General features: G+C 22.2%; 1 protein-coding gene across 4 annotated transcripts; it reads right to left on the bottom strand.

Moving 5' to 3' along the window:
• Window positions 1–728: 728 nt before the first annotated feature.
• On the bottom strand, window positions 729–23047 carry LOC129613326 (phospholipase D2). Of its 4 annotated transcripts, none has more exons than XM_055527323.1 (11): window positions 22870–23047; window positions 5004–5514; window positions 4424–4925; window positions 4023–4282; window positions 3766–3938; window positions 3167–3698; window positions 2599–3104; window positions 2079–2532; window positions 1892–2017; window positions 1240–1819; window positions 729–1157 (listed from the first exon to the last, which is right to left on the bottom strand). In XM_055527323.1, exons 2-11 carry the CDS (start codon window positions 5504–5506, stop codon window positions 1056–1058), a joined length of 3738 nt encoding a protein of 1245 aa, XP_055383298.1. In that variant the 5' UTR covers window positions 5507–5514; window positions 22870–23047; the 3' UTR covers window positions 729–1055. The 4 variants fall into 4 exon arrangements, with proteins under 4 accessions (XP_055383298.1, XP_055383299.1, XP_055383296.1 ...); XM_055527324.1 differs by lacking the exon at window positions 22870–23047 and adding an exon at window positions 16686–16716; XM_055527321.1 differs by lacking the exon at window positions 22870–23047 and adding an exon at window positions 14424–14640.
• Window positions 23048–23158: the final 111 nt, after the last annotated feature.

The raw sequence follows: 23158 nt of genomic DNA, 5'->3' as shown, positions 1-23158 counted from the left end.
CTGTTTACTCTCTTGAAATTTTTTCTTCCTTCTTACAGTTTGCCGCTTTTTAAGTACATATATTCATTAATGCATTATGATTACTGTATGTGTGTATATTCAACTCCAAAAAATGTTCCATAAAGTTTATACACATACTATACACATACATTTTTCATTTATTATAGAACAAATTGCGCTTTCATCCACAAAAATTGTCATAATATTTAGCAACTTTATTTATCAACATTTTCTTATTTCCCTCAATAATATATTTGTTATTGTCACATTGTAAAAGATGGAAAAAATATATACAGTAGGTAGTAAATATACAGTAGGTTAATAAAATTTTAGAACAAAAAATAAATGATAGAGCATTCTTAATTGAATAAAATTTAGATTTTGTTTTTGAATTCTCACGATTAACATATAAAATGTTGGATATTTTTTGCGTTTTAGTTAAATAAAATAGTTAAAAGTTTTTTTGAGTCTTAGGAATTCTCTTTTCGAAGCAGAAATTTACTACAAAGCTATTTAATTGTAAAGTGAGACATTTCAGCCTAATTTTTACATCTTTATTTGATTTGAAAAACTAACATATATAATTAGGAAAATTATATAACGGCCATAGAGTTATTTCTGGGGACGACATTATAAAACCAATTTCTTGTTCTTTTTTTTAATATTTTTAAATAAAATGCTTTTTTAATTTTTTTATTGTAAAAATTATTTAAAAATATAAATTATCTATTCTATCGATATTACATTTTGTATATATTAAATATAAAAAGGAAAAAAATTGATTAAAAAATTGTATAAATTTAGTTTAATACCTTAATGCTAAAAAAAAAACAATTAAAAAATAATTTTAAGTATTGTATAATTTAAATACTGTAATTGACTTAAAATCAATCTACTATTAGTTACAACAAAAACAACCTATACTTGGTAATGCGTTTACAACATTCTTATACTTAAGCATAATTATAATAAAAAAGAGGCACATTTTTAATAAAAAAAAAAATTATTGTATAATATAATTTTAAAATTATGAACATTTTTTTTTTGTTTGATTTTTACGTCCATAAGTAATTTGGCATAAGACCTTCTTTACTTATACTTGGCGGTGTTAATTTCTCTAAATTTAGAAAATCTAATGGTAAATGAACTAAAAATCCCTAAAATATATAAAAATAAATATATTAGTATTTTAAATTATTAATTAATTAAGTAAATTATAATATTAATTTTAAAATATACCTGAATATCTGCTATACGTTTTACAGTATAATCAAAATCTGTTTCAATTAATGGCGGTTCATTTAAATATTTTTGTAAATCATCAAATGTTTTAACATTATCAGTTGGTATACATTTAAATGCTTCATCATATATAATGGTATTTCTTAATGATGTTCTTTTCCATATTCCATTCCAGAACGTATCAATAATAGGATCAACAATATCGAATTTAATTTTATTTGGCCCTGGTTCTAACATACCTAAATGCTCCGAAAATAAATATTTACGTAATCGACCAGCAAATAAACCACTTGGATGTGGTTCACCATTCATTCGTCCATCTTCAAACATTATATCAGTTATTATAACTGCAATTTCAGAATCTCTAGATCCAATTAATGAACGATCATTTATATTAGCTGAACCACAAATAACAACACGATCATCAGCAATCAATAATTTGGAATGAACATATATTAATTCAGTGATAGGAGTATCATTTAAGACAGCATGTGTTCTTAAACTATGAAATGTTATATATTCTTCAGGATTTTTAATACCAGCTTCTTTAAGACGATATAAAATCGAATTTTTACCCCTAAAATCAAAATAATAGGTTTTGAAATTTCCTAGAATATAGAAACGTGAAAAAAAAAGAAACGCCATATACCTGCTAATTGATGCGTAATTCCAATGCGTAATAGCTCTCAAAGCATTACCACTAGCACCACCAATATCACCTTCAAATCCAGGCAGTAATGGCATTATTACAAAAACTCTAAATACTTTACGTTCGCTAAAATTATAAAAGGAAATGCTTCAGTAAAATTATTATACTTATTAACAATATATTTTACTTATGAGCTCTAACTATTCTTTTAAATAATGTTTCACCAATTTGATTTCGAACACCTAAATTTCCATTACTCATTTGTAAAGTAATAAAAAATTGATTTTCAATATAAATGTAATGTTGTGCTCTTGTTATTGTTTCAACATAAGCGTCATGTATACTCTGTTCAACTAAATCATTTTCAATAAAACCGCAACTCCAACTTTCTACACTTCTAAGCACCTGACATGTTACTGTTTCTAAGGACATAGATGATAAAAACTTTTCATTGTATCTAATATCATTGTAAGACTTTGGCATTAAATATGGAAATGATTGATTGGCTCGGTTTTTTTCTAATTTGGCTGCATTCCATCGCTGTATAAAATGACGTGCAACATCACGTGCAGATTCTCCTATAACCATCATACCAATATCATGCCATGGCATCCTTGGTGTTGTGGTTCTATCGACAAGATCTAAAAATATTTTAGAAATAATTTAAAATATTAATTGTATTTCTATACGGAACACAGCCATTGTACCTTGATACGGGGCTTCTAAACACGCAAAATCTTTCATTATAAAATTTGCATAGTCTTTTCCGAACCAATATTTTGCTTCACCAAAATATTCTGAAGCCACCTTTGTCTGATGTGGAGTTGGATCTTCAACGCCTCCACGTTTTGCCATTTCAATTTCATGACTTGAAAAAAATAAACTTTTCGTATCATTAGATGGTGAGACGGCAGGACTTTTATTACCAATTTTCATGGACATTTTTTCTTTTCCCTTTTTCATATTATCGATCATATTATCTTTAAATTTTTCTAAATATTTTTTCCTCTCCATTTCAGGTGTGTCCTGTTTTATATTCTCAGCTAATTTTGCATCTTCATTTCCATATGCAGATGGCATATACAAATGTTCACCTGGAGATAATTGTGGTAAGTTTTGTTGTGATTCATAATCTTGAAAATCGATAGTAACATTTCTTGAGCGTTGCGAACTTATTGCTGAATCGGCATCATCAAAATATTTGTTGTCTTTACTACAAATTCAATTAAAAATTAATGAAAATAAAATTAAAAAGCAAAACATTTTTCTTTTTACCTCTTTTTTATACTTGAAGTTGTTATACTACCCATATCAGTTAATCGATGTCTATGATCATCCCATCTACCATAACATAAATCGATGCCACCAACAAAAGCGTAAGTTTGATCAACAACTACAATCTTTTCGTGATGTGCCCATAATAAAACACCAGCTCTAGCATGATCTGGATGTCGTATAACTTTAATATTTTCATGGGTCATATGTAATTTTTGTTTACTATAATAACTATTAATTCCTAAAGCAGCTTCAACTTCTTTATATAACAAAACGAATACTCGAACTCCTTGACTTGCTTTTCTATGTAATATTCTATCTAATCTCCAATAATCACCATCAATTATTGGTCGTTTCATATAAATTTCGGGACTTAACCACCAATCGGCAATATAAATTTCTTCAGTTGCTAGTTCCATTGCATCAGCTACAGTTCTCATATAATTAGAACCATCAACAAACCAACGAGCTTTAATGTATGATCTTTGTGGTGCGAATGAATTGTAAGGATTCGGATGTGTAAAATCTTTGGCTTTAAAAATTAAATAAAATTTAAATTGAAAAAAATTCTTTTAATGGTTTTTACTAAAATATTATACCATGAGTATTAGACATTAATTTTAAATATGAAAGCCAATCTTTTGCTTTTCTTCTTGTCCAACATTTTAATACCAAATGTCGATTATATGTTAAAATTTGTAATCCACGTCGCATACCAGTTTGATAAATACCCGTTGAAACATCAAATCCTTGGTCAAATAGAACAACACATCTACAAAAAATAATAAGAAATTCCTTTTATGTATCATTGGGTCTCAAAGTGCATATTCTTTATGTAACAAAATTATTTATTTACCTTATTTCACCATCACTTGGCCTCAAATAACCAAAACAAGTTTCTTTAACAAATAACCAACGATTTCTCCATTTACCACATAAAACGTCTGAACAAAAATAATTACAACGAACACAACATCTTCCATGAAAACAACCAAAACAATTACAGCCAACTTGACCAGGACGAGTCGATCCTGTTCTTTTTAAAATTGCACCTTCCTTACCTTTTATTCCCAGGCCGGAAACAAAGGAAAGATTTGAAACTTCTAAAAATTTAATCTGTAATTTTAATAAAAACAAATATTAAGTCATGTTTTACACAATTGTGGACAAGGCAAAGTATTAAATATAAATAAATAATAGCCGATCCAAGCTAAATTTAGAGTAACAATTTGAATATTTCTCTAATTTTATACTCACTGTCTCATGATGATTCCGATATAAGCTTATATTTAGTAAATTATATAAATATTCTTCTAACTGTTTTATTCTCGTTGGTAATGATTCAACAGTAATTAAAGTTTCTGGACGATTTGGAAAACGAGGTAATTTTTTCTTTGACTTTTTTGTCGTATTTTTAACTAAACTACTTCCCGGACTATTAATATTTGAATCGATTGTATTAGAATTACTATTAAGATTACGATCATTTTCTAAAAATTCTGGTGTAATACTATTAACATTATTGAATTCTCCACTTAATGGTGCTAAGGGTGTAGAATTTGTACATTCCTTAAATATTTGTTCTTCTCTTTGTATTGTACTTTTAATTGTAGCACGACGTTCACGTTGACTTCTAGTCGGAAATGGAAAATTTAATGATGCTTTAAATACACGTAATTGTTGTTGTAATAGACTAAAATGTTTATAACGTTTCTTTATTTGCCATGTAAAATTTCCATGTGTTAATTCAATTGTATATCTAAAAAATATAAGTAAAAAAATAATAATAATATTTTTTAAAAATAATCAAAAATTATGTAAATAATTTGAAACTTACAAATTTGGATTTAATAAATGTGTTGTTGCATTTCTTTCATTATCAACAATTTTCACTTGAATTTCTAAATTTGGCATAAAAATTTTCCTTGAAAATGATGTAAATTTAATTGGTGTACCATAAATTGATGTAAATGGTATTTCATATTTTGAATTATTATCAATACCATTAATATTATTGTCATTACCATCCATCTGATCATTAATATTATTTAAATCATCATCATCATCATCACCACCACTACCATCTTTTTGATTACGTTCAACTAAAATTGGATTATCTCCACCAACTGATATTATTGTTAGAGAATCTGGTACTTCAAGTGTTTCATCATATTCAGATTCTAATGATAAATGCATTTCTTGTAAAAAATTTATTTGATGATGTATTTTTATTGCATTTTCAGATCCAGTTACCGGTTCATCATCGGTACCTTCTAATGAAGATGAATCATTATTATCAGCACCACCATTACGTATACCTTCTGTTGATGATCTAGACATTTCAGCTTCTACAAATATATAAAAATATAATTGAATAATTTAATACAAAAATTATTTTGAAAATTTTGTAATTAATTGTAAGATTAAAATAATTTTAATATGTAATTACGCCAACAAAGACATTGTTCGGAAGACATTTTAAATTTTTTAATACAAATAATTTTTTTTTAAATAATATTGAAAAGTAACAAGTATTTTAACTGTTTAATATAAAAGAAATTAAAAATTTGTTTTCTAAATTCTTAAAAAAAATGAATAATTTTCAATTTTTTAAATATAGTACCTATATTTATACATTATATAACCGCATTAATTAAATATTATATAAAAAATTTTATATAATTTGAAAAAAACCTCATGTGTATAACAGTTACGTTTATGGAATATTAATAAAATATTATTATATTTTACCACGGTTATTGATTTACAAAAAGCGTGGCGAATGCCAATTGTCAACGTTTGTGTTACAATAATAAGTAAATATTTGAAAATATACATATACATATACATATGTATATGGTAGTTACATAAAATAAAATTTTGAAGTTCTATAAATAGTATACAATACAAAAATTGTTAAAAATAATAGAACAGTTATGAAAAATTTTGAATTTTATTTTGTACATTTTTAAAAATGGCTTATTACTAACGGCGTCATGTGTGAAATATTAATTGTTTACCCATAATATTTCAACAATCACAAATAACAAGATCTTGTGATTTAAATAAATATTTTATGACTCATATAACCCGTATGCTAGATTAACTTATTAGCTGTACGGACTGCAGTCTAAGATTACGCTTACGCGAGATATCACAAAAGAAAACGTTGAGCAAGCAGTAAAGCTTATTAATCGTTTTGTAAGAAAAACTGTAGTACAGTTAATGGATTTTATATTAAAATTTAAAAAAAATATTTTCTTAGCTAGTAAATTCAGCTCCGATCATAATACCTTTTTTTTACAATTTTTCCAAATCATTAAAGCAATAAATTAGTGTAAACTTTTGAAAATAGTGATTAATTTTTGCATATCATTTATTTATTTAAAAGGTTACTAACAATTTGACTGTAAAGCTGTGGTTGTATAACCCATACCTGTATTAATAATAATAATAATATAGGAAAATTATCATGTCAACTACACAATTTAGTTATAATTATTACCACTCATAATCGGACAAAGCGCTATACCTTTATTATACAAACAGTACTTATTCACAATGGATCAAAAATATAAATAAATTTATATTGCACTTTATATTCAATTAAAATAAAATTTTATGGATTACTTAAGTTTAAGTGATTCATAAAAATTTTGAATGCATTTTTAAAAGTAACAATAATTTTTTAATTAATCCTTTATTGTTATATTATTCTTTTGTTCTAAATATAAATATATACATATAAATAAATAAAAAATAAAGTATAAAGCAAAAAAATTAAATTATTTATTTATTAAAATAACCGTGACCATACAAAAATTAAAATTAATCCAAATTGAATATTTTATGCTTTAAAAACACAAAATTATTTACTCTTAGCATATTAAAATTTTGTTTTATAATATTCATAAAATATTTTATGTAAATTTTGTATTACAGATTAATATTATATAATCTCACAATGCCGTAATAAACATTTAAAATAAATTCGGAAAATACCCAAACAATTAATTCACAGTAGCGTTTATTTTAACATTTTGTATTTGCATTACATCTATTCAGTATTTAATATTACAGGGTATAAGAATATTTACGAAAAAAATTATAATAATTTACGAGATTATAAAATTATAATAAATTTCCGTAATATGTGTTATATTTAATAGAAACAATTAACTAAATCCAATATGAAATAAGAAATATTGCATTTTACGGGTACGGCCCTGTATAACAATCTCAATACATTTTGTATATTAATAATACGTATATACAAGATAAATTTTTCCAAAAGAATATTTACCAAAGATTACCTAATCACGTGTGCCAACATTTACTGTGATTACTTATATATTTCTATTTTTAAATGAATTTATCATAATATAACATTTACATATGCATATAGTATTATATTCAATGATTCATGAATTATTTTAAAAGTTATAAGCTTACAAAATATTTTTGTAATAAAAAATTATGTTTTATGTAGTATATAATCTACGAATTGTCTTATTGCAGAATAAAATTTCATAAATTTTAATTTAAAGAAACTTATAACTTCTTATATACTCCAATGTATAACTTCATCACATCAATATAATACCGAAATAAATTGAGAAACAATAAATCAAATTTTTGACAGAATGGTTATAAGAAATTTTTGACAGAACGGTTAAATTAATAACAATTTGAATAATGAATTATAATATTAAAACTCTATAATTCAAGTTTTTCGATTTTATCTTGTAACGGCAGAAATAATAACTAATTTATAATATTGATTAAAATCTGTAAGACGTTTGTGACAGAAATTTCATAATTTTTGACACAATTGGGGCACGTGCAACAAATACATATATGAAAAATTCAAAAATTTACAAATATTTCCTCCAAATTTTTCTGTTGACAAAATTTTTTCTTCTTTCACATAAAATTTTTTAAGGGGTAGCAGAATTGAAAAACTTTCTAGCAAATACAATTTTTTTTTTTACTTTTACAGTGTTCATCTCTGAAAAGTTTCACTGTATAACAAATATTCTAAATTATAATAGAATAAAAACTTGTTTTACTTTACAAATTAAATTAAATATGAATTTAATTTTTTTAATTATTCATAGGTATAAGATTATTTAATATTTTTAATAATATATGCACGATTTACGTAATTAATACTTGTGAAGCATTTGTGAAGCATGAGGCAATATTAATCGTAAAATCTTTATACATATGTATTAAACCGTTATTAATTAAAATTACAATAATTTTATAAGTATGTAATCTAATACAATTATAGACTATACAGAAAACCTAGCTAAACTTGTGAAAATTTCAACCTATATTGTTAAGCACACAAAAATATTTCGAAAATCTTATTTGTACAATTCAAATTTTAAAATAATGTTCACATTCTTATTATACAATAATAAATTGTAAAATTAGAATACTAAATATTTAATAATTAAATTCAGTAGATCATTGCACAAAAAAATTTATTAAATATTCGCGATTAAATATATGGATGGGTGAATTTTTGAATTATTATTTATAGTGCTTAGCTTTCTATTGGTTTTAAAATATTTAATGTTTACATATTAATGTGTAAATATACGTAATATATAGCCTATAAAAATATTGTAAATTTACAATACTTGTAAATTTAAAAATATTCGGAATTCCCTAGCGTAATAAATCATGCAGGTGAATAAATTTTCTGACCTAATTGATCTGGTAACCTTGAAGATTATGTTAATTATACAACTTATAATTTATTAATTATATAAAATTGCAAAACTTATACATACATATACATATTGGTTTTTTAATTTGCATGTCTATACAACTGTATATATGTATATCCACATGATTTGATAAGATTAAACAAAAGTATGGACAAATAAATTATTAATAATCATCGAAATTTGAAAATGTTATAAAAATTTCATTAGACAAATAAACAAAATTAAGTAAGAAGATTTCAAAAATATTAAATTTTTTTTTTATTAAATACTTAAGAAAATTAAGTATTTTCGTATGTATACATATATGATTAAATATATGTATACGTATACTAAAGTTTTATTATTTTAAAAATATACCCTTATACGTATACAAGTCTTAACGTATAACAAGTAAACATTATACACACAATAGCTGTACTTTTAATTATCGTAATTTACGTAAGTGGTCTTAAGCATAATTAAGTACAAGTATCTAACAATGGTGCTTATTGTATTTATAATAGATTAAAGACACAATAAATATGATTAAAAATAAAAAAACAAAAAATTGATTTAAAAACAAAAAGATGTACAAAAAAAAAATTAATTTAAATTTTGGGAAATTTTGCAATAGAATGGAAAGGCGTTGGCAACCTTTTTCTCTTTTTTTTCGATCAATGACATTTTATAACATGAAATTTTTGTTTTGCAAATGCGGTATTCAAATTTTAATGTGAAAAAAATCAAAGTGAAAATTAAATGTTAAATTAAATACAAAAAATTAGTCTTATGTTATACGAGGAACAATTTCATTGGAACAACAGGTAACAAATAAACGTATTGAGCATAATAAATCTTTTAACTTGAACAACCTACAAAATCCATACAAAATTTCGCCAGAACTGTTGTAAAATTTTCATTCGTCCATTCTAGCCAAAAACTAATGTCGAATATATTATATATGAAAATTATTGAATGTGTCACCTTAAAAATTTGAATTCGACAAACAACTTGAAAAGTTTTTTTTTAAAAGTACATTTGTACAAAATTTATTTTTCAACGACCACCTTGAAATTTTGTTGTTTCCATTTTGATTATGGCCTTAATGTATGTGCACTGTATTAATATGTATGTGTTAGAGAAAGTAGCTGTCAAGATATAATTTTCTTAAATTTTTTCCAAATTTTATATTTCTTAAATTTTTATATTCCGATATGTGAAAACTAAATAAGTGTAAAAGAGAAATATACACAAAGATCTGCTGCATTACGATATTCCGCCACTAGATTGCCCTAAACACCATATAGTAACATTTCCGTGTTAATTCATATGTCAAATTTTTAAAAAGAATTTTCATTATATTTTTTATTATTTAAAAAATTTAATTTAATTTCATGATTTTATTGGGAATTTAGACGTTTTTATTTGCATAAATAAACACAAATGCTTTGGACATAATTGTACATGAATGTATGTATTTTCATTATTCTATTATCGTAAATAATTTAGATGCTGCACATGCTAGTATAAGAACTTTTTGAATTAAGATTGATTTCCAAGGTTAGCCATTTTCAGGAGGACTTCCAAGTGTCCGAACCTCCCCTTTAAGCAAGTCAAACCAAGGATATGTGTGATTTGCAAATAAACATTTTATAGAACTCATAATAACATCTGTTGTATATCATGAGAAACTTTAATGTGACAGCAATTTTAAATATAATAATTACAACATGTGAATACATTGGCCCTACACATACCCTGTCAACAATATAATCAAACATAATTGTAGAATAAATCTTGACAAAAAAGAAATAATAAAGATTATAAAAAAAGTCATATATACACAAACAATTTTTGTTTAAAAAAAGATTGTTTATGATAGACGCTAATTCAAAGCATTAAATTACACAAAAATAATAAAAATAAATAAATTTTGCAGATTCATAAAAAAAAACAAAATTTTTTTTTCAATGTTATACAAACACACCCTTAAAATAGCATTTTTTTCATACATGCCTTGTGTAAATACAACCAAGTCGTAATCAAAAATTATGTCATAAACTAACACGCAAATAATATTATAATTTGTATAACTGTAATTTTATGTTTTAATTTTTAGAGAGAATAAGTACAAAAATATTAAAAATGAAAAATGATAAGAAAAAATTGTGTCATTTTTTTTTTATTTTAAAATTTTTCTTCAATTAAAATTTTAATTAATTTTTAATTACTTTTATTTTATTTTGTTTCTATTTTTAATAATATGTAATTTTCTTATACAAGATTAGAATTGTAATCGACTTGTTTTCAAACAAGTATAATGTTACAAGTGCAAAATGTGACAGAATGGAATTAATATAATTTTTAAAAAGATTAGAACTTTGTATGACATACAAAAATCGTTGCACATGAAACGATTTTAGTATGTCATACAAATAAGTAATACGACAAGCAACAAAAAAATAACATTCCTAAATGCTAACAAGAATATTTCGGTGTCGCGTTAAACGAATAAATTGCTGTTGTCTTAACTTGTCGAAATTATTGTTATACTTCCTCTATTTTTTGATATACATAAGCATAAATCGTATTTTATAATTGACTTTTACTGCTACACATTTCAATTTACGAGTATTATAAAATTTCCGGTAATAAACAAATCTCTGTTTAAATTAGCATGAAAATACGCTCTCAGTATGACAGTATTCTTAAATACTAATTAGTAGAATAAAAACAGTAGAGCACTATAATCTTTTACTTTTTTTAATAATCATTAATTATTTATTCTATCTCATTCCATTCTATATTATTATTTATTTATTTTAGAAAAAAAATACAACTAAAGTTTATTTATTGTATAAGTTTTTTGTTTTATCTATAAAAATCTGAGAATTTAAATTTCAAATTAATTTGCAAAGCTTTATACTTGTGTTTTTTTTTGTAATCTTAAAATTCAATGAAATAATAAACAATTTACTATTAATATAAAAAAAAATGTTAATTACTTGATATTTATATAACATGTGATTAAAATTGTTTATAAAAATCAATTCATTTACATATATACATTATAAATTTTATGTATTCGAATAGTATATACAGAAGAGTCTCAGTCATGCAAACATGTATGATATGCAACATGTATGATATGCAACATGTATGATATGCAACATATATCGATCTCATACAATATTGTATTGAATTCTAAATTGCTGTCATACATGTATGAAATTACTAAAGAATACAAATCATAGTTTACAAGTGTCATACAAATTATAGTTTACAAGTTTTAATAAAAATGAAGGTAGATCGTCATGAAAGTTCATTGTCAAAAAATAAACATAATACTTCGATTAAAGGTAAATTAAGAAAAATTAAATATAAATACTTACAGCATTCATATTTAATTTTTTTAATAAGTTACTAATATAACAGTATAAAACAAAAATATACTTCATATTTATACGCCGTGCAGACATATTATATATGTATATGTATTCGTACGAGTATATGTATGTAAATACATAAAATATAGGTAAATATCACATGAATTTATGCAAAAATTAAAAACAAAATGTCAGCAATTTTTGTCTTTTTACTTAAAAAAAATAATTATAATAATTATAATTAATTTTTTTTTGTATAAAAGAAATTCTTGTAAATTTTTTTTTTCAACTTGATAATGACTTCAATTTTCCTATTTATAAGCACATTATTTACTTTACATTTTAAAATTTACAGTCGAATACATGCATATGGACCCTCATATATATATTTTCACAATACCGCACTGAAATTTTTAAAGAACACCATGAAATTAATTTTTGTAATGCTATAGAAAAAATTCAAGGAAACTGCAGATATACCGGGAACGTGCACCTAAAATTATTTGATGTACTTAATACGCGAACAATTCTAAAAGAAATTCTTAAAAAATTTTAATTTACTATTTAGACTATCAAATAATAAGCGAATATTGTTATAAATGATAATGGTTATTAATTGAAATTAAATTATTTAAATTAATGTAAATAAGTACTAATTCATTTCCCATTCATTTTCTGCATGGGATCAACACTAATCTGTCCATTAAACACCAAAAAATTTTTAACAAAAGGCCAAAAATTTCAAATGATAAATTGAAAAATAAACAAATTGAATTTAAATTTTTTTTCGCAAAAAAAAAAACAAAAATAGAAAAGAATTTATGAAAATAACATAAAATGCCCAAAATATTTTAATTTAAAATCATAAAAAAAAATTTAAATCTCTCAAATACAATCATAAAAATAAACTAGATTGTAAAAAATAATATGTACATATATAAAAATGTATGTTCACTTATGTGTTATGTGCAAAAACACCATACATCACAGATGACATCATATTTTATTAAAATTATAGGCTTTTCTTTGATTTTTAACTTAATAAGCACATTAATTATTCAAAGATTTTTATTCAAGTATGGTATATAGGCCACAAATATCATCAATAACTTCTTTAATTACTAAATTACCCAATCAATTAATCAATCAATTTCAAAAATATTCAATATGCAATTCTATGACAGTAAATATATTTTTTTTTTAAAACAAACAAAATATTCAAAATAATAACAACAAATTTACCTAAATAAATAAACAAATATAACAAGAAGAATTTATTTTCTAAATTGCAACAATCTAAATTTTTAACACGACTCTTATTACTTATTCACTTATTATAAAAATAGCATATTTTGTTTTATATACACATGTTTTGTTGCAATACTACGAGTATGTATGATTTGTTAAAGAAAATTTTCAATACAATTTTGTATTTAAATATTCACAATATGCAATATTCACAATATTAATTATTTATTTAAAAATTATATACACATAAATCTTTAATATTCTTTATTTTTATTGTTTACACAAATTAAATTATAATTAACACGGTCATCGCTTTAAATCTCACATATCATACATTATTGTATCTTATGTATATAAATTTAAAATTCTTTTCGCTAACATTTTATTCAAGAAACAAAAAAAAAAGAGTGAATGCCGATAAAAATGTGTCAGTAAATCAAACATGTTATGCGTACTATCAAACACGTTGTATATGTTATATACAATAATGTATGTATATACGTATAATTGCACATTTATATAATTATTTTACATGAATATATACATAAATATAGATGCTATAAAAGATATTCTTTAAAATTTTTATTAAAATTTAAATACAATGCTTTCAATTTAAATGATCGAGAGAAACTAAAAAATTTACAAAAAAAAATATTTTTGTATTATTTTTAAAATAAAAAAAAATCAAAACAAAATTTATTAAAAAAAAAAAATTTTTTGACTATATTAATAATACAAGATACACATGGTATAACAAATAGTATTTTAGATATATAAGATTGAAAGTACAAAAAAAAAATAATAACAATAATAATAATAAAAATATTATGAGAGAATATTATAAATAAATGAAATCATGTAAAAAATAACAAAAACAAATAAATAAAAAAAATGAAATTATCCTACCCATGCTAGCTATCAATTGAGAAATACTTCGACGATGACGTCGAACATCTTGAATTGAATAACCGCCATCCATATTTACTAGATATTATTTTATATATTAATGCTAATATACTAAAATAAAATTATATATGTAATATCACAATTCAAGGTTTTTGGAAGAAAGAAGAAGAAAAAATATACTTATACTTATATATTTATTTGGATACGTATATATTTCTCTTATTCATGTATTGTTGCCTACTATTTAATCAAACATTATAACATATATGTATGAAAATGTATACACTGTTATAATAAAACTTGTTGTATGTACATATATTATATTATAGACTTTCTGTATTTTATTTATGTATGATTAATACACGATTTTTTTTAAGCTTATTACTGTGCTATATTTTATACATTATCCATTCATCTACAATTATTATTAAGTATATACGAGTATGAATATTTTATCGTGCCGTAATTTATATCAGCTGGTTTAGATTTAAATTGGCGCTTTAAGAATATATATAAATATTATTATTATAATTTTGTTTTTGTCTTCATTTGAATTATTCTTATTAATCAGGATTATTATACAAAACAAAATAATATTTAAAGTTAAGTTTTTTTAATTTTTTAATTGTAAAATTCAATTAGTATAACACTTTATTAGTATTAACCCAAATATTTTATTAAATTATTATACTTATAAGTATGAATAAAATAGAAATTTATTCTATTTTATATATTCTGATTGGGCTATAGGTTAGTAAGTACATGTTTATTTTTTTTTTTCTCTTTTTAACTTATTCAATTATTTTTAAAGCTCTTAATCATATACTCATTAATTTTATTAACATTTTATAATATTTTCTTCTCTTTTCTATTATTATTTTTATTATTATCACCATCAATGTTATTATTTACAATTTTTCTTTAATTTTAAATTTTATACTCATGATATACTATTTAAATTGAAATATTGAATTAAAGCTATAGCTGAGATCACATCACATTAATATAAAATTCATATAAGTATAATAGAACAATATACGTATACTTCGACCTATAAAATGTATATTATTTATTTGATTTTTATTTTATTACAAAAATTTTGTTATATAAATTTATTATATTTCTAGTAATCACAATATTATAAGTATAGTATTTATTCAAAAAAAAAGAAATTAAAAGATCATTGTGATTTGTGACGACTACATAGTGAGAGATGAAATTGAGAAAAATTGAGAAATATTGTCATAATAATTATGATGAATGATTAATCAATAATTTTTATAATAATTTTATATTATTAATTTGAATATTATATTGTTTCATATTAATTTATTAATAAGTTAAAAGAAAGGTGCTGGTGAACAGTATGAAATATTAAATAGTACATATACTTAATAGTATTATTGTCTAAATACTTGTATGACAGTAATAATAGAAAGAATTATACTTATTATTAATTCGTCACTCTTTTTAATTAGCAAGGAAATTTTTTTTCTTTCTTTTATTAATTTGGAAGACACGTTACTCTTTTTTCTCATTATATTTTGCGTTTTTGTTGCGGCAGTAACAATTTATGACGTACAAGAATTACGATATAATTAATTTTATAATTAATTTTATATTAATTTGCACACTAATAATATTATTAATATTTTTTTTTTTTTAATTAACATGGAATTTAAATAATTTTTAAATTTAATATAAGAAAATTATTTTATTTTTTAAATTATATTTTATTATAAATAGAAAATATTGAAATAATTTGTAAAATATATTTTATGCTAATTTATAACCATTTGTAATAATTATATTTTATTTTTTTGTTTTGGGGTTTCTTACTGCTTCACTTATCACCGTTCTTTTCTACATTATTATTATTATTTTTTTTTAAATTTCTCTATTCTATATATATATATAAGCCTGGTATAACAAAATATTTACTTATATACGATATGAAATATTTGAAATCACGACAGTAAATATTTTAATATTCACGACACTTGTTTTTAAATATGTATGTATGTACAATTGCGGTATATACCAAATATAGGTGCGTTTATATTATGTATAAAAATTTTTAAATAATTGATTTTTTCTTATTTCCTTCTTTATTACTTATTAGTGAAAAATTTCTATATTGAATTTGAATTACTACTTTTTCATATATTTTTTTTATCGTTTTTATTCTTAATTAATATTTTATGTTTAAAACTTTTTATTTTTTCAATTTTTGTTTTATTTTTTTTTTTTTTTGTTGATTACATTTTTTAAAACGTGTAAATTTTGAACTTTATCATGTTTTATGTCGGTATATGTCTACATCTAACACATTTTTTTTTCTTTTTTTATTAAATTATAAAATTCAATATAATTTTTATTGAATTTGTATATATATATATATATATATGTATATATAAATAGGTATAGGTATGTGTTACTGAGTTGAGCTTGAGACACTTTAAAAAACAAATAAAAATTTGCAAAAAAAAATTTTCTTTTTATTTTTCATCGAACCAGCTGATTAGATTGCGCGATCCACTATACAATTTTGATTATAAATTTTTTTTTTCCTTTCTTTTCTTCTCTTATATTATATTTTGTTATTGCTATTATTTTCTACTACTTTTATTATTTCTTTTTTCTCTCATTTTTTTTTTCTTCTCAGCGATCCGGTATTTTTATTATAAAGTGTTCAAACTTTGTTGAACTCAAGAAACTAACTAAAATTAGATGGGTAGATAATTAACACAGAAATGTTTATGGGTATTGGGTATAGTTAAAAAAAAAAGCACACATTTTTTTTTTCTTAAATAATTTTGAAAAAAAAAATAAACTTCAATGTTTTCTCTTTTATTTTAATTTTTTTCTTTTTTTTTTTCTGTTGTACTTGGGTTTTTTTTTATTAAAGTAACTGTACGATAACGAAAATAACAAAATAAAAAAAAAAAATTAAAAACTCCGAAGTTGTACTTGCTTTACTTTTGATATTAAAGATACAAATAACATGGAAAAAAAAAAAAATAAACGAAAATTCTGTCGTGTACTTTAAAAAAGTTTTTAATTTTAATCAATAAAAAAAAAATTATAAGAAAAAAGAAAAATAAAGAAAAATTTTTATTTAATAAAGGTAAAACAGAGAAAAAAAAAATTATAAATACGTAAGTGTCACACCTATAAAGTAACACTGTCACAACATGAAATGTGGCAAAAAAATAAAAGAAATAACGGTAAAATGCGATCTCATCTGTACTCTTTTTTGAGGTGGAATATGCAATTTCTTACGGATTCCAAGAAAAATATTTGTAAAATTTTATTTTGTAACTATTGAAGAAAATTACAATTTGTTTTTCAAAATCTGAAGCATTGTCTATCACAATAATCGTATTGCTCACTGTTTAAATCACAAGATATGAATTTTTTTCAGTGAATCTTTTTGAAGTGTTAACGTAACGCAACTCCCATAAACAGGAACAATTTGCTTACAATCAAAATTAACAAAATCATTTCCAATTTAAGTGATTTACTTAAATGGGAGCGTAGTGCTTGTGTCAAAATCTTCCTATACGCATACATTTTAAATTAAGTGATTTAAATGAGTGATGCTCCTACGCAAACATATTGAAATTTTTGATTTTGACAAATTGTGATTTTATTTTTTCGTTTTTTTTTTTCTAATGTCAAATTTATCTGTTTATTGTCAATTCACTTCAAATAAAGCACAAACTTAAAATTTAACAATATGAACAAACTTATTTTGGAAAATAATTTTAAATTTTAAAAACTTAAAAATTTAAGATTTAAATAAATTTTGATATTAAATGTCAGACTACACGTGATGTCTTCAATCCGTTAACTTTTTGCGTATATGCGTATCTACGTACGCATTTAAATAGATCCTTTAACGTTAAATAAATTACACAATGCTAAAATACTAAAATGTTTTCTCTCAGTAAATCTTTTACAATCTCTATCTCTCGCGAAATATAAAATTAAGTAAATGGTTTTTTGTAATGTGAGGCTATTTTTCTATAGGTGCGATTTATATATGCACATACGTATCAGTATTTATAGACAAAACTCTGAGAGAACAAAATGAAAAGAAAAAACAAACCTGTATATTTTAATATACAAATTTGTACAATATATTTCATTACACGTGAATAATTGTTTATTGAGCGATGAAATTAAAATTAAAAAATTATTTTAATATTTTTTATTAATTAGGATATTATTAATTTTTAATTAAGTTTATAATATTCCATTATTATTTTAAATAGGTAATAGGTTATTATATTCACCTTCTCTTCATTTGACGAGTGAAATACCGAGAAAAATAATTATGCCCTAAATTGTACAAAATTAATTAATTTTTTAAACATTTTGAAAACTAAATATAGAAAACTTTTTTGAATTAAAACTCTTTGCTTATCAAATATAAAGTCTATTCTCAATTTTCTTCGAATACTAATTCAAAGAGAAATGCTTGGATGGTATTTAAAGTAAAAAATTTTTTTAAACGGAACTAGTTTAATAAAAATATATATTAAAATAATCAATATTAAAATTCTATTTCATATAACAATTAATTTCTAAAAAATCAAATACTCGTATCAATTAATTTATTGATAGCAAAAGTGCACTATAAATTTTTCTCTTCTTTTGATGATTTCACATTTATGTGCAATTTATACTAGATTTTTTTCATTTAATTTTTAAATTTATTGGTTATTGGTTGAAAAGTTCAATTATAATTTATTAAAAATTAATATTTATTTGAATATATACATTTTAAATTGGTATAAGAACCATAATAAGAACCACATTTAAAGTAATCAAAATAATATGTAAATAAAATAAGTATCCTATAGTAAGCAACTTTGAATTTAATAGTACAATTAAAATTTTTAAATATATTTTTGATTATCATTAATTTTTTTACAATATGCATACTTATTCCTTTAAAATCAATCATGTATAATAATTTAAAGATAATAATACAATATTAAAAAGAAAAATTTTATAATCAATCTCACCGATTATATAAAATTTAACTTTTCATAATAATAATTGTTGAAAATGCGTAATTGTTTTTTTTTTCTAATAATTATTTTAAATAATACTATTATTATTATGGTAATCTAAATCCTAAATTGTATAACAAATATGTAATATTTAAGAATCCTGCAATTTATTTTAAATTTCGACTTCAATTTTATAATATGACAAAATAAGTAAACTAGAACTAACATTTTAATAGAAAATTTAAGTAATAATGAAAATATTTTGAGCTGATTATTTGATGAGATTGCTCTTATAATCAAACTACACCACAAATTGAGATCTGTACTGTGAGTTTAGGGTTGTGGATTTCTAAAAATAACAAAACATAATTTAACAAATAATTTATAAATATAAAATTCAAAATTCCAATTTTTTTTTTTATATTTTTTTAAGTTCTTTATGTAACACAATTGTCTGCTCGTTCCAAAATATATTATTTACATATTTATTAAATAAATAAATATGAACAAATATTATAATATGCAATGCAACAACACAACAAAGCAAATAGTTTCTACTTTTTAAAGAGAAAGAATTAATTTTTCAAGAAAAAAAGAGTATTTAATAATTTTATAAGATTAAAACTTAATAAGGAAACTTAATTTATTAAGATATTTTTTTTATTAAATTGGATTAATGGTCACATATGGAAGAAATCTGTTCTATAAACTTTAATTATTGCCGGCTCTTAAACTTTCACTGTTTTAATTTTCAAGTTAAACAATAAATTTCTGGGAATCAAATTCGAATCTGAAATTCGAATGATATGTTTATAAAACATGATTAATTAATTTAATTTTATCAGATTGTTCATGTAAACATAAAAACTCTGGCATGACTAAAATTTTTCACAGTTAGAAGTTTTGACGAAAAAATGATTACAGAAGCATCTCGATTATTAAAGAATTTCTATAACACTTTAATTTGTGAACTTATACTCAAAATTTCAATACAAATATGCCAACGAAATCTAGGCAATAATGGTGAGAATGGCACTGACGACTCTCAGGGATCCAGGGATCATATCAGAAGGTCGGACCTGCAAGACAGCACTAGCAAGCTCTGTAGGAAAATTCACTGTGATTATTATTTTAAATTGATATTTTCAAAAACCACTTATATAACTTATATAAGAATGAATTACTCAAATAATTAAATTTTTAAAAATTTAACTATTAATAATATTCTATTGTATATGTAAGCACACCTTTATAATTTTTTTTAATAATATTATATTAGATTACATAATGCCGAACCGGCAAAATTTCCTTTCTTATCATATCATTATATATTTATATTTTTAAGTAGTTATGCATTTATTTATACTTAAATGTATATACTTAATAGAATATACTTTTAAGATAAGCTAAATACAATTTGATATTGTATCCGAGTATTATTCTATTTAGTATCGGAATTTAAGATAATTGCTTATGCATTTATACATTTATTACTTACATGTATTTTAATAGTTTTGTTATAAATTAATCTAAATTATCTTTATTATAATTCTGTTTGTTTAACTAATTTATATATGAATTAATCTATTATTTTTATGGTTATAAAAAAAATACAAATTGGCTTAGATTTATTATTTTTGTATTAGACAATTTTATAATTTTTTTTCGTAATAAGTATTTAACGATAAGATAAAAAAAAATATGTATATTTTTGTAATAGGAATTTATATATATATAGGTATATATGTAATTACATATAAATTTGTAATGTTTAATATAACACATAATAAAATGTTACATATCAAGGGCTAATGGAAAAAAAAGCTGTATCCAACAAATCATGAAAAAATTTTACAATATTTTGCAAATGAAAAAACCAAATTAATATTACTAGGACCTGTAATGTAATATTTTTGAAAATAGAGTATGTTTCTTTTAATTTACAATCTACATATCATTCAAAATATTTCAAATTTTTAAATGTGGAGATGGTACCTACCTACATTTATTTCTTCAAATTTATAAATTCCCATCAGATAGGTACATAATTAAGATTAGTAAGCGTAGTATTATCAAATTAGCATTAAAATATCATACTTGCATTGAATATCATTCTTAAAGTAATATATTCAAAGAATATACATATTACTTTACTTTATTAATTTAATTTTAATTATACTTTATTAATTTAATTTTAATCAATTGTTTGTTTTTGCATTTCCTTTGACCTGAAAACCACTTTACATTCATTTAACATCAATAAGATAATCGAGAAATTGATCGGGAATTCCAAAAGATCGATAAAATTTAAATATTGCGTTTTTATGTTTGACTAAAAATAAATTAATAAATAGTTATAAATATAAACATTTCCTTTTTTTGAACTTTTAAATTTAATTCAAAATATATAATAATATTTTAAACTACTTATACCTATTAATTTTTCATTATAAATTTCACCTCGTATCTAGGTTTCCATTTTTTTAGCTTAGTCTTCCATATTTATGTATGTATATCTAGGCAACAATTTATACTTATGAATTTTCATTATAATTTTTACCACGCAGCTAGGTATTCATTTTTGTTCCAAAGTAAGCAAGTTATTTTTTAATTATTAACAAGGGAAAATGTTAGGAAAATCGTAAAAATTTAATCGACACTATTGATTCAAATTAAAATTGTTATTTGAATCAAAAATATTGGTAGCGCCAGATTTCCGATTATTCTACAACCCTATATTCTTATTATTCGACTGTTGGATATATTAATGAAGGATACAGCAAAATTATACTACACTTTCGTTAAAGAATTTGTTAAAAATGAATAGATTTGTGTATAATGCTGGTTAAACTGAATATTCACAACATTTTTTTTTTAAATTCTATTTTAAATTTTTGCACAGTTATTCATTTAATACTATTTATTTCTTAGAATAAATCATAGCTCTACAACAAACAAATATGTATGGTGATGTCATTTAAGACTGAGTTGGTCATCATACTGTAATGTGTAGTATGAAAACTACACTTATTCTTAAATAGATAAAATATCAAACTTTTGCTAAAGTACATACATATGTGCATATATATGTATGTGCTTTAGGTAAGTAATCAGAAATTAATAATGTAAAGAATATTATACTATTTACTAAAAAAATCTGAGTACTCAAAAATCTATGTATGTATTATTATTTACTTTCACCATTCGATACCTTGTCTTATTACAAAAATGTAAAAATGTAACATTTCATGTTACAATTACCTACTTAATTTTTATTAATTTTAAATTATTTACATATATATATAATATCCAATAATAATTGTAGCCCGTATTTCAGTCGAGCGAAATTATTAAATTCTTGTACAAAAATTTTAAACTTTCACTAAATTATAAACAACCAATACTTAAGCGAAATATCTACATACCTCTGTTTACACAAATTAATAATTTATATTATTTATCGAGTACTTTTACAAAGTGGTAAAATTTTGTTGTTTTTTCTTATCTAATATTCATAATAATGTAATAAATTCGAATTATTTTAATATTTAAATAAAATTATTACAACTTTTTATTTATAAAAAGAATTTTAACTTAATAATATCGCTGTCATTTCGAACAATCACTAAAAATCTCTACCAACATCAAAATAAATAGTAGGTTAGATATGTATGTATAATGTAAAATGAATTTTGTTGAAATTGTTGGAAAAGT

This window comes from Condylostylus longicornis, unplaced genomic scaffold (genome assembly GCF_029603195.1).
Source record: "Condylostylus longicornis isolate FDR11 unplaced genomic scaffold, ASM2960319v2 ptg000083l, whole genome shotgun sequence".
NCBI lineage: Eukaryota > Metazoa > Arthropoda > Insecta > Diptera > Dolichopodidae > Condylostylus > Condylostylus longicornis.
Note: the sequence above shows the minus strand (reverse complement) of the source record. Positions and strands in the feature narration are given on the sequence as shown.